A 15506-nucleotide genomic window follows, 5' to 3' on the forward strand; every position below is an offset into this window, starting at 1 on the left:
GGGTGTGTATATTTTACACTACTCCTATTAAAAAACATAACCAAATATGCATATTTGAAGTATACAGTTCAAATCCTAATTTAACTCTGCTTAACACATTACTATCATAGGTTTTCTAGTGTAGCAACCTAATAAGTACTGGATGCTCTTAAAGAGAATGCCATTGCAAGCACTTGAATTTATTTTTGAGAGTACCAGGGATATCATGCAATGCAAACACATTTCCTGCTTAAATATATAAATTGTAGTCAAAATCATATAAGAAATTAAAAGGACAGAATCAACTATAATTTTGCCAGTGTCATTTGGAGAGTCCTTGTTGCTGGTGGATGTTTCCAGAATGTATGTGTTTTTGGACAGAATTTTACTTCACTGCCAAAAATATTAAATGAGTGTCTGAGGTATGTATTACAGCTATGGACTCAAGTGTTCTAGTAGCTGGTATAAGACTAGTTATTTTGCTCATAAAATAGTTTTATCATAAAAACTAAAGTATTTACTTATGAAATATTCACTCATAAAATTTTTGGCAAATATCAAGTGTAGATCTTGGATCTACTGCAAAGTGGTCAAAGCACAGTATATTCACAGAAAAGTACTGGTCTAGGAAGAGGAGACAGCCTAGCCAATATGTCTATGGCAGACTACATGTACATTTTATAAATTGCCTTGGTTCCACTGGCTTCATTGGTGTTGTACCTGGTGCTCTTTAGAGTTCTGTCGAATCTCTCTTGTACTCCGTTGCTCTATTAAGTACCATAATAGCAGTTATGCTGCGGATTGTCTAATTTTGGCCATCTCTCAAATTGTTAAGTATGTTTAGTGACTAGGGGCAGAAACCCATCTCTTCAGAGTCCCAGCCTAAAAACTGCCAATTATTGAAGCCAAATACAAATTCAATCTTCAGAGTAAACTCTTGTGTGGGACAGATTATATGTCTGCCTCTACCTTCATGTAATCTTTCCTACTGTAATATCTAAGCTGCTTTTGCTTTCTGATTTTAGCTATCACACTGTAAAAGTAGACCATCAACATTTATTCAAGCATCTGTCAGTTAAGCAGCCTTGGGTATCTTGAAAGAGTAAGAATGTGGTTTGTTGTTTTTGTTTGGGGGGTATGTATACTTGTATTTGCTATTTTCTTAAGCAAGATCAAAAAATATATCCATGGTTTGCCAGCTACCTAAAATAAAAGTTTGATTCTATGTGAAATTAATAACTCATGGTGGTAATTGAAGAATAAGCAGAAAGTTAAACAGTTAGAGAATTCTCCAGTGGATGTATTCTACAGTAGTGGGAAATACTGTCCACATCACCCTTTAGAGCTGTGATCAGTTTGTATAAGGCTAATAAGGAGCTGGAGTGTCCAAGTTAATCCTGCATTCTTGGACTGAGGACCTCTCATCTTAAGCTTTGACATCTCGGTAGAGAGCATGCTGCAAATGCAGACACCATCTCTTTTACAAGATTGATAAAAAGACACTGATTTTGTATAAATTGCTTATTGTCTATTCAATAATTAACAGCTAAAAGGAAACAGCAAATTTCCATCTAATACAAGTCATATTTGTCAATACCCTCTTATATTCAAGGGTAATTTGCTTTGTTTTTTAAATCTATTCTCTTCATGAATATTTTGCTAAGATGGTGATCTCATATATCCTCTGTCTGAAGACTAAACGTATTTCTGGTTTTTAAGTTAAATTATTTGCTGCCTTTACAGTAAGCCAAAAGTATACATAAACTGGTGCATACATAAAGCAATATGAAATTCTCCATCTGCAAGCATATTTCAAAGACAGCATTTATGGAGAACCACTTGGTTAAGTGGGAAAGACCAAGGTATTTTATGAATGATTTTCTATAACACAATGCTAGAAAAAGACTGGCCTCAGTGGGTATTACAGAATCACGGAATATTCTGAGTTGGAAGAGACCCACAAGGAAAATCATGTCCAGCTCTTAAAAGAATGATTCATAGAGCAATCAAACCCACAATGTTGCCATTATTAGAACTGTGCTCAAACAACTGAATATGCTCAGTTTTCAAACCTAATGACATGAAAACAGAAAGAACTTTTCTTTCTTAGTACTTTTTATCTTCTCTTAGAAGCAATTTTGGGTGTAGCCTTAGAAAAGAACCCAAAGGAAAAATATATTTGTTAGAAATCTGTTTAGAAAACTAGAACTATACCTGAGCCTTCTTAAAAGACTCAAGTTGAGACACCAAATTATTTAACCTCTTTTGCCCAGTAATCAATAATTTCTCGGGCCTTTTTGTCTGTTAGGTTATAGCAACTTTGTTTCTAAAGGCTGCAAGTCTGTGGCTAAATTCAGTTTTAGCAATTACTGAGTGCATATGAGTCAAAACTGAATTTCTAGAAGATGTTTATTCTAAAATCTTGTTCATTCCAGTCTGGACACTTCTTTTAAAATTGTGTAAAAATTGTGAGAAACCTTCTTCACAAAATTATTATTTTCCTGTATTTATTTTCAGTGGAGAAATACAATGACCCACCTCTCTTTCATTTTTTTCTTTCCTCAAAGTACTTTTTGACTTGTCTAGATTGACATAACATATTAACAAAAAATGAAATATGCATAATTAATTTGTATCTGTGTTATATTAGATCAATGGCTGTGGAATACACATCCATTACTGAAAATGAATCAACTTTTAAAACTGTTGAATATCATGAGATGTGAATTTTAAATTTCACTTATAAATCATCCTTCCTCTCCAGATCATTTCACACAACTTCATCACCCACAAGAAAACTCTACATCTAAACAGGGTACTGAAAGCTCTAGGGTACAGAGCTGTTGTATGTTCGCTAAAGCACAAACAGATATCTGGAGTAATGAGTTATGAAACTGTTTGGTAACACACGTCTACACCCAGTGAGGCACCTATCCAAAGAGTCTTTGCTGTCCAGCAGGTTCAGTCAGGTGAAGAAGCTCCAGCCTATGTTGTTCCTTGAAAGCTGCTGATTTTCCTTCTGTGTTGGTATTTTTTTCTCTTAAATCCTTGGCCTGCTAACCATCCTTGTTTCAGAAATTACTCTTAGGCATGTAATTCTACTTTTCTTAGACTTGCATGGCTTTTGCTGCCACATTTTCTCTGACTTGAACAGCATTTCTCTTAGTAAAACTGAGCCATGCTGTACAGGTGCCAGTCAGCTGAAACCCTGAGCTAGAAGACAAAGGAGAAATGCATATGATAGATCCACACAATGATAAGAAAATGTTCTTAATCACAGAATCATGGAATGGCATGGGTCAGAAGGCCAGGATTCCCACCATAAGATCAGGTTGCACAGTATTTTCTTTTAAAAAGTATTATTTTCTATTAGGTATAAATTACTTTTCAATCACTTCAAGAATAAAAGTGCACAGATTGTACATTAATTAATTCACTGTGTGGTACCAAAATTTGAAGTCACCTGACTGCTGCTGTTTTAGGAGGCTAAAGCCCTTTTATTATGTGAACTGTTAAAAAAAACCCAAAACCATTTATAATCTTACTGAACATCCCTCTTCAAAAGTAACACATTTCCCAGTGACAAAGTATGTCTGTTTTAATGAAAAGTAAATCAAATTATCTTTTGCATACATTTTGTGTATGTTTGTGTGTATATTTATGTATTTCCACTTTTCTGTTTTTAGATGTGGTAGCAATTACTACCTTAGTTTGGGCAGTACAATGATAATGCTGTCCAAAGAATGACGAAGTTCACATCAGGATATGTTTAATCACAAAGAGATCTGAAAATTATTATAATGAGTAGACCAGATCATGTTGAAATGATACTGAGTCTCATACATGACTAAAATTCAGATTATGCAGAACTGCAGTGAAGGTTCTTTTCCTAATGAAAAGCACATGCAATGATGAGTCTGAACCTGTTCAACTCAAGGTTGAAACTCTCAGATTAAAGTTTATAAACTTCAGTCAAAAATTTCAAGTTTCGTTACCTTAAGTGTGGTACTTCAAAAAACTGTAGAGATATAGAATATGTGATTGACTCCACTAGAAATTTTGTGTAAAGTATTAAATGTGACTCAGTTATCCAATATAGATAACTTAAAAGAAACTCTTAAGTGTAAATTTGTGCCTTATTTTATATCTTGAGCTACACAACACTTTTTTAAAATTAACTAAATAAACCAAAAAGTTCATACTTAGAATTTATTTTATGAATTTTATAATTTTTCTGCTACTTGTACATTGAAATGTATCTATCATATGTGGCATGATGATAGGTTTGAGATATAAGTTAAGACTTCATTGAGCAAACATATTTCTATTTGAAATTGTATAAGAGTTTGAATATAAATTCCTGATTTTTGTCGGTGTAAGTTGACTTCAATGAATTTGATAATTTTCATATTTTTTATTAATTACTCCAAATAATTGAAAAAACGGCTAGAGCTTGTGGTGGTATAGGATGAAGAAAGTGATAACTAAATGTGTTTGTCTGTTTGGTTTTCTTTTAGAGTCTGTCACTTCTTCTAAGCAATAAAAAACATTTAAATCAGTACTTCTAAAACTTCTATTACTGTTTGACCGACTATAGTTTGTCTGTCTGTAATTTAGATAAGTTGGAGGATGTCCAGTACATGTACAATGCAGTACAAATACATAAATTTATGCCAAGTGTATTTCTACAGCTTGAGTTTTGGGACAAGCACTGGATTACTAAATCCCAAGATTTTTATAAAATGATTGTATTCCAAAAAAACAGTTCAACATTAAGAGTAGTGTGATGAAGCTCATAACATGATCCCATCTACCACAATAATAGCTTAATTAATGTGAAAAGGTTTTCCTTCACCAGTTCTTCAGAAAAATATGTAAAGAAGTCTAAAACCTGATAGAAGATTAAGACAGAGAAAAAGATTGTAGTGCAATATTTTGTCATATTTTAAGTGATCAAATGTAGCAATACTGAAATTCCTAGGGAGGTTGGCTTCATTTTGAAGGCAACTTAGTTGCTTTCTAAAATTTAATACATTTTTTTAAATTAAATGTGCAAAAGGTATTTTAATATTGACAGTTGAAAGATTATGATTTAAAGATATCTCACAAAAAAAAAAAAATCTTATCTTATTTTTCTTTTCCATTGAGCTTGAACTGCAAGAAATCATAGAATGGTAGAATGGTTTGGGTTGGAAGAGACCTTAAAGATAATTTATTTCTAAACTGCCTGCCGTGGGCAGGGATACTATTCACTAGATCAGGTTGCCAGTTTCCCATCCAATCTGACCTTTAACACTTCCTGGGATCATAGGAGAATTATTACTTTTTCCTCTGTTTTTTTTGTTTTCTCAGTTTTTGAACTTACTTAGATGTTTTAGTAGACTGGTGAATTAGCATAGTGGCCATGTCTCTGCTGTATAACTGGTTTGCACTAGAGTCCTGAAAAGACCGATTGATGCTGCTGCTGTCAATGAGGGAGTTGTGGTGTTTGAAACACTCTGTACTGGTGGTTTGGAGCATTTCTGAGAGGTAAACAGCAGTGTCTCCTGTTCTTCTCCACTCTCAATAGCAGTAATACCCCAGAATATCAAGTACAGATCCTGTCCAAGCTCTTTCCTCTCTGTAAATTCCCTCTGTCCTGGTCTTTCTTTCTTGAATGGGACCTATATTGCTTTCTGAAGAGCTGTGAGTTCAAACTGGCAACATGGAGTTGGATCTCAAAAAACATATTTTTTTCTATAAAATTTCCTGTGGCAAGGCTGTGCCACAGGCCACTGCGTTTGCATTCTCTGCACTGCTCTATCCACAGCTGCTGGAGGGACGTGGACACAGGTGCAGACTTGGGAGGGCTACTGAGCCAAGCAGAACAACTGTGGTTTATAGCAGTCACCTCAGTTTTTCCTTCCTTGTTCTTGTTTGTTGTGGTCTTGCATTGCTTGTTGTTTCCAAGCTGAATATTAAGACTGCTGGCATACAGTACTATTGCAGAATTGATTTGTTTTTTAGAAGTTATATGGCTTAACTTTATTAAACTGAGTCATCATCACATTATTATGTCAATAATCATAATTATTTTACTTGCTGAATACTATTTTCAAATAATTCTGATAGTTACTGATATGTCATGAAGTGGAATTAACAATATTTATATGATTCTGCATGCTATTTATTTCAAGTTTTTAAATAGAATTATTTGATCAAGACACCATCTTCTTTAGCTCTTAAATAAAAATATCATTAGCTAGATAACATGGGAGTTTTATTTCTACCTGTAGATAATGTGGAAATTTTATTTCTGCCCCTTTTGTTTTATTTCAGGTCCTTTAAGTGCAGACACAGACCTTTCAAATCACTATTATGGTACAAACAGCAGTTCAGTTGCAGCTGCCATCCTGGTACCATTCTTTGCTCTAATATTATCAGGGTTTGCATTTTACCTCTACAAACACAGGTATTGTAAATATTATTTATTCAATAATTATTAATAAGCTTTTTGGTTTGATTTTCATAGGTAACTAGAGAACACAGTGCTAAAAGCTTTTAATAACAGTTCTTTTAAGAGCTGTTCTTAATGGTGTACATTTTGAAAAATTAGTTGTTAAGGAGCAAAGACCTTTCAAACTTCTTGATTCATTAGGCTGAATCAGATTGAAATCTGAGGTCACATGTTCTATTTTTTCATTTTAATGCTTTGTTAAATTGAATATATGCTGCTTCTTTCAAAGTGCATATTAGTATTAATTATGCAAGCTGAAAAATCCATAAATTCCACAAGGGAACCGCCCATAATATGACTACTTACAGTATGTGCTGAGTCTGCTAGTGATTACTATAAGAATTGGCACCACTTCAGGTCATATAAAACCTTTATATGTCACTAGGTAATAGAATAAATCCAACAATGTTGTCTGGAATGTGGTTTGAAGATCTGTGTATCTTCTGAAAATTTGTTCATTCTGAGAACTATTTGCAAAACAGTATATAACAGGAACATGCTATTTAAACTTTTGTTCTATAATCATGATGCCAAAGGGTATTTTGTGATTGCAAGAAATCACACAGACAATCTGAGGTCTACCAGTGCCCTACGATGCAGTAGACTGTCTGCCCATTTCAGCATTAGATGATTTAAGAAAAACAAAGTGCCATGGGGCTTGAACTTGGGAACTGCAGTTAAAATTATCCACGTCCTGAAATGTAGTATAGCCTTTTGTTGACACAAACTGCTCAGGAAGAGCTGTCAACTAGATCTTCAAACTTGATATTGTAAGACGCTTTTCTGATGCCTACAGGTCTATATTTTCAGACAGCTCCTGTTCTGCAGTGGTGATGGGAGCTTTAAGAGCATTATGAATGCCTAGGCATTTGGATCTGTAGAAGAGATGGAATGAAAAGGGAATATTGTTTAGAAAGAGGAGGCAAACTCATAAAAAAATTATTTTGTGACATAAGGGTACATTTTGTAGTTTATTCTGTGAAATTTTTGATGCCCTACATCAGCAGTATGTATTTGAGAGAGATAAAACTCATTCTTTAGACAAGCAGCTATAATCCCTCTGTTTATGATATGGCTGGTGCAGCATTGCAGTTGTGCCTAATTTAAATGCATTATATTTGAGATAGGAGATATTTCTCATAACTTAATATTTCAAAGAATATCTTTCCTTTTCTTCTATTTTCAATGAATTACTTACATTAAACTGCAGGTTTTAAAGGGGATATCAGTGTCATATTGCCATCAAAAAATTAATAAGTTGATTAGTGATGTGAATTAATTTTAGGTCAAATTTATTCTTTTCAAAAGAAAGGATATTCCAATATAAAGAGAACAGAATCTAAACGTTTTGAAGGGTCTTTCTTGAAATTACATTAATGATCAGAATAACAACATGAAACTTCCAAAATGATGTAGTGGTAATTATGCCCCTAGAGGCTCTCTGTAACAGAGAATTTTAAGGTCTTATGGTACAATTTTATGGATGTTTCTGCTATGCCTATCTCACACAAACATCATCTAATTAGAACAAGGGTTGTTAAATCTTTTTTACACAGTTGTACCTTGCTGATAGGGATTACTTCAGGAATGAAGACTGCATCCCAATCTTTCTGAGCAAAATTAAAATATATTTAATTACATGTACTTAGGAAAGCTCCTATTTAACTTCTAAGATTGTTTAGTTGTTATAAAATTAAAATAGGCATACAACCACATTTATTAGTAACATAATTATTTCCATGTTGTCAATTTCCATTAGTGATATCTTTCAGTGATAGCTTTTCCTATCTGCTATCCAAAAGTGAGTAATTTTATAAGAATTTGATTTTCAAGAACCCTTTTCTGAAGTTATATAATGAGATTCTAAATTGTTTTATTAAGCACCAAGCACTTACATTTTGCACTCTATATCTCCTTTCTTGCCTTAATACAATTATATGTATAAATCCATATTCTGAACTTACTATATTTCTTTAGATACTTCTAGATACTAAGAGATTTAAGTTTAATATATTAAAATATAATATCATAGGATATCACTTTGCTAGATATATCAGAAAAAAATCTGCACAATTCTGGTTTATTTTCATTTAATTATTGGCTTAATGTGTTCTAACAGAGCTTTGCATAATAATGTGAATGTTCTTGAAATTTTGATAAATCTTTCATGGTGAGAAAACACTATCAAAAATAAAAGATTGGTTAGTTTCAGTATCATTTGATGCTGAATTGTCAACATTTATGTGAATATCAATCAGGATTTGATCAATCTGATTACAGGTATTTGGACAAATTATTTAGCAGTGTTTATTGTTAGTATGGAGGTAGAAAGACATGCTGTGGGAGATCTACCTAGAATAACTGGAATTGCAGACACTTACCTGGAGGTTACTACCACTAGCAGTGCAAGATATTCCGGACACTTGCTGTTGTATGTAAACAGAATGGAAATATTAAAATGTCTATTATTGCTAACGATAATTTCCTGGGTTTTTTTTCCCCAGAACAAGACCAAAAGTACAGTACAATGGATATGCTGGACACGAAAACAGTAATGGACAAGCTTCATTTGAAAATCCCATGTATGACACAAACTTAAAACCCACAGAGGCAAAGGCTGTGAGGTTTGATACGACTCTGAACACAGTTTGTACAGTGGTATAGCCGTCAGTGCCCAATATGACTGATTCATAGCCATACCTCTGATGGACAAGCAGTAATTCCTTTGGTGCCATATACCAGTTTCCCTTCTCTTGGCTTTGCTGCTGTAATCTTTAACATCTTCTGTCAGCCTACATGCAGCTAAATTTTCTGGTAAAAACGTGTCAGTCTTCGGGGGATCAGACAAAGAATATTTTTTCATCTTAAAGTTGGATCAAAATGCCTGGCTGCATCTGCTTCAAACCAAGGCACACTATAAGGAAGAACTGCCAAGTCATGCCAATTTGTCATATTTAATGCCTCAGACTCTCATATTTGTATGCGGCTGAATGCCTTTCAATGTGTTCTTCTGGGCACTTGGATAAATCCATTGAGTACTGTGACAAATGATAGCACCACAGATTATCCCCGGGAATATTCTGAAGAAATAAAGCTCTCTTGAAGTAGGAGACAGCCTTCCTTGAGGTTGCATACACTTGCAAATGCTTTACCATTGAAATTTTGCTAAAATTAGGACAACTTGCAGTATATTTTATTCATAGGGCAGTTTTCCCAATTCCCCAATCAGCCATTAATGTCGCAAAATATTAATGCACAATTTTTTTTTTGCACTAGGGTGTAATGGCTGGCTGAGTAAGATACTGGTAAAAATACACAGGGTTTCTACGCACTGTCCATTGTATATAGACATTCACTCACACTTTGCCAAGCAAAACATTCCACAATAAATTTACTTGGAGTATTAAAATGATCCCCATGTTTAGGACCAGTTAAAATCTTGTGCTATAGAGGATAATGTTTCTCTTGTCAATTTTTTACTAAATTTCATTGTAAACATGATTACAAGTCACTGGAGACTTGGAGCCAGAACAAGAGCCCATTTCTAAAAATTTTTCATTGCCACTATTGTTTTCTTCTGAAATCAGTCATCAGTCACCACTGTCAGTATCGTACTATTTAACAGCAGGGGGGTTAGCAGCAATTGTTGCTTGCCATGTACAAATGTGAATAGTAATTTATTTTAGATAGCTCATAAAGCCTGTGAGCCTGTGCTCATAATACAGTCTTCCCTTTTGCATTTTTTTCCATTTTTCCTTTAATATTACATCATTTTCTGATATTACATGGAACTAAAACACATTACAGTAGCATAGAAAAACCCAGGGCAAATTGTCCATAAAAAGTGGTCATTCAGTTTCTACTTTGAACAAAGAGAAATATTCAACTATCTTTGTTTTCTGTTTATTTTAATTTTTTTAAGCACACTGCTTACTGCTTTTGTACTTAGTTTGACAGAGACATTTATACATATAAAGGTTGAGTAATCATTAAAGTTTGCATAGAATTAGTTGTTTCATTGAATGAAAATAAACAAAAATGCCATTGGGCAGATTAATGAAATTGAGTTTTAAAAATAGGAAATCATAGTAAATAATGAAGCAAAATCTTGTTTTAGTCATACACTTTGAGTTCAAAAAACAGGAAAGCTGTTTTTCTTCTAATTCAGGGCTGGTTTTTTGATGCTGTTTTTTTGTTTTCGTTTTCTGAATTTCAAAAAGTCCTAATGTCCTATTGCCATCTAAGCCTGTTGAAAAGTTTCTCTGAACTCCACATGTGTGTAGGTCTGGCTGTTATACACACAAAAAAAAAGGTGATATAGGCCCAGTAACAGGTTTTTCAGCTAATGTTGCAGAATGCAACAAAAATTTCAAAGGTAACCCTTGGTCAGCTTAACAACTACATCTGTTAGATGAAAAATACCAGCAATATAATACATAATAATTGTAGGGCCTGCAGCTGTTACGTTTTTCATATGAGCAAGGAACTCTGAAGGAAATTTAATAAATAATCATTTCCAGTCAGTTCCTTGTTCATTTTGTTTGTAGGTTTTTGCTTTCTTTTTTTTTTTTTTTTTTTTTTTCTGAAGTTATTGTGAAGTAAGTTCCATTTAGCTGTCCCAACTCAGAGCCCTTCACATTTTCTGAGAAAGAACAGTCAACAGATAAAAGTTGTCCTGATCTTCCTCTGCATAGAGCAAGTTGCATGGCAAATGAAGAGCTTCTGTAGGAACAGTGGGCCAGGAAGGAGGATATTCTGACAGATGTTAAAAATTGACATTAAAAGTCTTTCTGTAGTGGCAATGACAGAAAAAAAAAAAAAAAAAAAAAGGAGTTTTGAAAACAAAATACATGGCTTTTATTGGTGAGTTCTAGTCCTGTCATTACAGTGTATGCTTCAGTGCCCTGTTTCACTATGACCACCAAGGAATGTGTTGGAGGATAAAAGAGAATAGTTAAATGGTTTGGTCTTTTGTATTAGAGTGCCCACATTCCATGAATTCATTATTCAGTGGCTCATTTTGGGAGGTAATGTAACGATTGCTTATCCTGAGTGCTCTTTGATGAGGGACACTCAAAAGGAACACACTAATTTTCCTAAGAAGTTTGCTTGGAGTATTGATTAAACAGGAGCTTCACACTGGAACCCAAGTAAAACCAAAGTATTGCACTTTAATCAGTTCTACCCACACCTTTCAAATTCCTCTCCTTCTCTACTATGTTTGAGTCTTCTGTTCAGGTTGGATCTTCTTCTTCTGAAGTTATTATACAGAGAGCTGTGCATGCATGCACTTAGATATGGTGCTTCTTCAGAATGAGGCTCTTAAGATGATGTGCAGTGGCTGGGTAATGGCAGCCAGGAAATCTGTTTTTTTCTTATAAATGCAGAAGACTTTTCCCCCAGTGTTGACCAGATCATTATGACAGGCTAATAATACATGCTATATTTTTTTTAAAAAACAGGTTATGTGCTTCAAAGCTGTTAAAAACTGCTGCTTGTATCACACATCTTGCCTTTCTCCAGGCTAGCTGCAATAATTTTTTTTCTTGTGTAAAATATTTTGTAAACAAAAAAAGTTGTTATTAAAAAAAATAAAAAAAAAAAGTGGGAGGGTGGGGGTGGGGGGACTGGGGAGAACACCCGCATAATGACGAAGTCAATCTAATTTTCATTCCCACTATTCCATTCTGCCATTTCACTACATGCTGCTGTGACATGAAGTAGGTGCAAAAGAACTTTTTGTACAGAGATATATTTTTTATGAAGAATTTGTAAAATTATTAAATATGATGTACTTTTTTGATTAATGTAGGTAAATTGTTAAAAATAAATGTTTTTACAATACAAAAAGAAATTGTAATTTTCCCAATAATGTAAAATTTACCATCTTTAGCTGATTTTCAGTTCTGATCCTATTACACTTGTATTAATATTAAAGTGGCCTGTTAAAAATAAACAATATTCTCTTTGGAAAAAAAAAAAAGAAACAAACATACAAGACTGTAATATAGCCTGTGCAATGCCACCTACCTTGAAAACAAAATCAGAGTTCTAATTAAATATTTAATTTTAGATTTTCATCTATTGTGTGACCTCTTCTTATCAACTTTGTTCCTTTTTCCTTTTATGCTTTTAAATCTCAGATACTGTTTTTTTCATTATGTAATGTTTCAAAAGAATCTTAGTCTTGTCATCTTATGTTCCCAAGTATTTTGTAACTTGGGAAAAAAATTCAGGTGCTCTCTAGTGAGGTGGAATTAACCACCTCTTATGTTATAGATTCAGATTTTAAAATGGGACTTAAGCTTTTTGATTGTTTTATAAAAAATAACTGGTTTATTCTTCTACAAGCCTGCATCCTACCCACAAAATTGATGGATCACATGGAGCCAGAGGTATTTCCAATTTTAACATCTGAGAGTTAGTTCTTCAAATGTACATTCTTTGAATGAAATAAAAATGCTTTTTAAAATGCTTTTATACATAAAGTTACTCATATGTGTTACTATTTTCAGAATTAATATATGAAATTCTGAACATTTAAAAAATATTTTAGTGTATATTAATGTTAAAAAATATTGAATTTATTTACTTGCTAACAGGTTAACAAAGAATCAGTCTTCAAGAATATTCTACCCATTATTCCTTTGGGAATCAGTGGTAGTATATGAGTGTGGTTCATCTTTAGAAAAAACTAATATGAGTATATGTCCTTGCTGCCTTTCTCATCCTCACAGTCCATCCTTCTGGTAATATGATATCTTATAAACAAGTGTTAAAAGTTCCCATCTCTCACAATGATCTTACTATCCTGACACTAAGCTGTAAACTGTAACCACTGACACTATAAGAGCAGATATTGAGACTCTATCTGACAAGGAGTCATGATTTTTACCTCTTTCACAAACGGGAGTCTAAATATGCTAAACAAATGAGCTATTGTTCTTTTCACTATTGCTAAATTGCAGTGATAGCTTTTAAAAATTATTTCCCCTTATGATCTATTGGAAAATACAGCATAGTATATCTAATTTCAGATTCTACAGAAACCATTTATAGAAAAGAGATATTTTCTGGGTGTTGAGGATATGGTTATGTAAGAGCCACTGTCAATTGAATCTGTAAAGAATGAACATACTAGTTTTCCAGCTGGCATCTACTATCAGCAGCAGTGAGTTCATAAACAGTATCAAAGCATAACAATTGGTATGATTTACTCAAAATGGAAAATGCTTTTTTTAAAGCTGCCTTTAATTTTAAAATCCAATAAACTGCATTAAATACATTGCTGCCTGCTCCAACATGATTACTAACTTGAAACCACAGGACCTTGACATCATATGGCTCAATGCTTGAGGGAGCTGGGGTCGAAAGGTGAAAGAAGGTCTTCTGCAGGATATTGCCTTTAAATAAGTCAAATACATTGTTTTTAAGCATGCATCTGTAATGCACAAAAAGAAAACAAGAAAACAATCAAAATAATAGAAGGGCCTGGGTTGGAAGGGCCCTTAAAGATCATCTAGTCCCTGCCATATGCGGGGACACCTTATATGCTTGAGGGATTCAATCCAAAGGCCTTTATATATTTTTAGAGTAAAGCAGTATTACAGTTTCAAAACCTTATTGATGACAGTTTCAAACACAAAATGGTTTCCTCCAAAGAACACAGGATTATAGACTGAACCTCAGTAAAAAAACAATCAAAAATGGTTAACATACATATGCCTAGTGATTAGTTATCAGAACTTGGTTATATATGTATGATATGAGGAATTAGAAGATCCTCCTAAGGAGTTATATATTTTTTTTAATATACAAAATTATAATTATACCAAATTACAGATCTATGTAGTAAGTATATAGAAATGTGAATAAGCCTAATGGCTTATGGAGCCTAATCCACTAGGGAATTTGGGCTCAGTTTTTCAGTGTTTAACTTCCAGGAGTGTTTGTTCCTTGACAGAAGCTTCAGCAACAAGTTGTGTACCTACAGTCCATGAAAAAAATGAGATCTGTAAGATTTTGCATGTAATTTCCACAGAGCTCAGCAAGCTGAGTAAAGCCAGCTGAACTAAACAGTAGGAAATACTATGGGAAGAGGAATGCTTAAGCATCTCAGCTTTGGCCTGAGGAACATACATCTTTTCACTGGGATTCATGGCAGAAATTACTCAAAGATGAGCAGATCAGTCATATCAGCTGGGGATTTTTTTTTGCCTGCAAGCCCCAAAACACAATGGAGAGTTAGTGTTCCTTTTCCCCTTCACACCCAAGAGTGTACTGGTTATAATGATCAAATTAGGCATTTAGGGTCATAGGTCAAAAGCTTCTTTAGCTTATGGAGAAACACAGAGTTGTTAATCATAGCTAAGATTGCTATAAGCACTCAGCTGTTAAAAGCAATTCCTGGGAAAATTATCAGTACCTCTTTCTCCCTGAAGTGCAGGATTTGACATAGTAAAAAATTTGAAGAATTCCTTTTGGATTGTGCCTTGCAGAAAAAATATGTGAGAAGGAAGAATCCTTTTAACCATGATGTAGGTAAATTAGCATGAGGAAAAAAATTGTGTGCCTGGTGGTCTACACAGGAAGAAATGATGATTGGATTGAATATCAAAACACCCTCAAAACAAGGGGTTTTGAGGATATAAATTTCGCATTTAGGATATGAATGTCAGAAACTATAGACCTCTTTAACTCTTGGTGTACCAAAAGTTTGAGTTTGCCCATGCTGTGAAAGAACACAAGGAAAATTCCTTGAAGGAAAAAATTACACAAAAATGAAGTGTTAAAAGAGCATACTCCCATGCTCAAGAACATTCTCTGACACTGTTATATTTTCTAGTATATCTTAAAAATTTGAGAGGCTCTAAAAGCAGAATTGCTCACCAAAAATGCTCATCAAAATGAGCTTTATTGCTATCCTTTTATAAAGGCTAACCATCTTATTTGGCAACTGTAACAAAAACATAATAGATGATGCCTTAGATGAGGAACCTTTTCCTGTCAGTCTGTAATAAGCATGGGCAGA

The 15506-nt window shown here is 33.8% G+C and overlaps 1 protein-coding gene across 1 annotated transcript in view; it reads left to right on the forward strand.

Annotated features, from left to right (window-relative positions):
• Nucleotides 1-9641, forward strand: part of CSMD1 (CUB and Sushi multiple domains 1) — a 1092714-nt gene extending 1083073 nt beyond the window's left edge. The window contains exons 69-70 of the mRNA XM_053939637.1: nucleotides 6298-6430; nucleotides 8980-9641. Of these exons, the coding sequence (XP_053795612.1) occupies nucleotides 6298-6430; nucleotides 8980-9139 (293 nt within the window). The 3' untranslated portion in view covers nucleotides 9140-9641. The remainder of the gene's footprint in view (nucleotides 1-6297; nucleotides 6431-8979) is intronic.
• Nucleotides 9642-15506: the final 5865 nt, after the last annotated feature.

Source organism: Vidua chalybeata, chromosome 3 (assembly GCF_026979565.1).
Source record: "Vidua chalybeata isolate OUT-0048 chromosome 3, bVidCha1 merged haplotype, whole genome shotgun sequence".
Taxonomy (NCBI): Eukaryota; Metazoa; Chordata; class Aves; order Passeriformes; family Viduidae; genus Vidua; species Vidua chalybeata.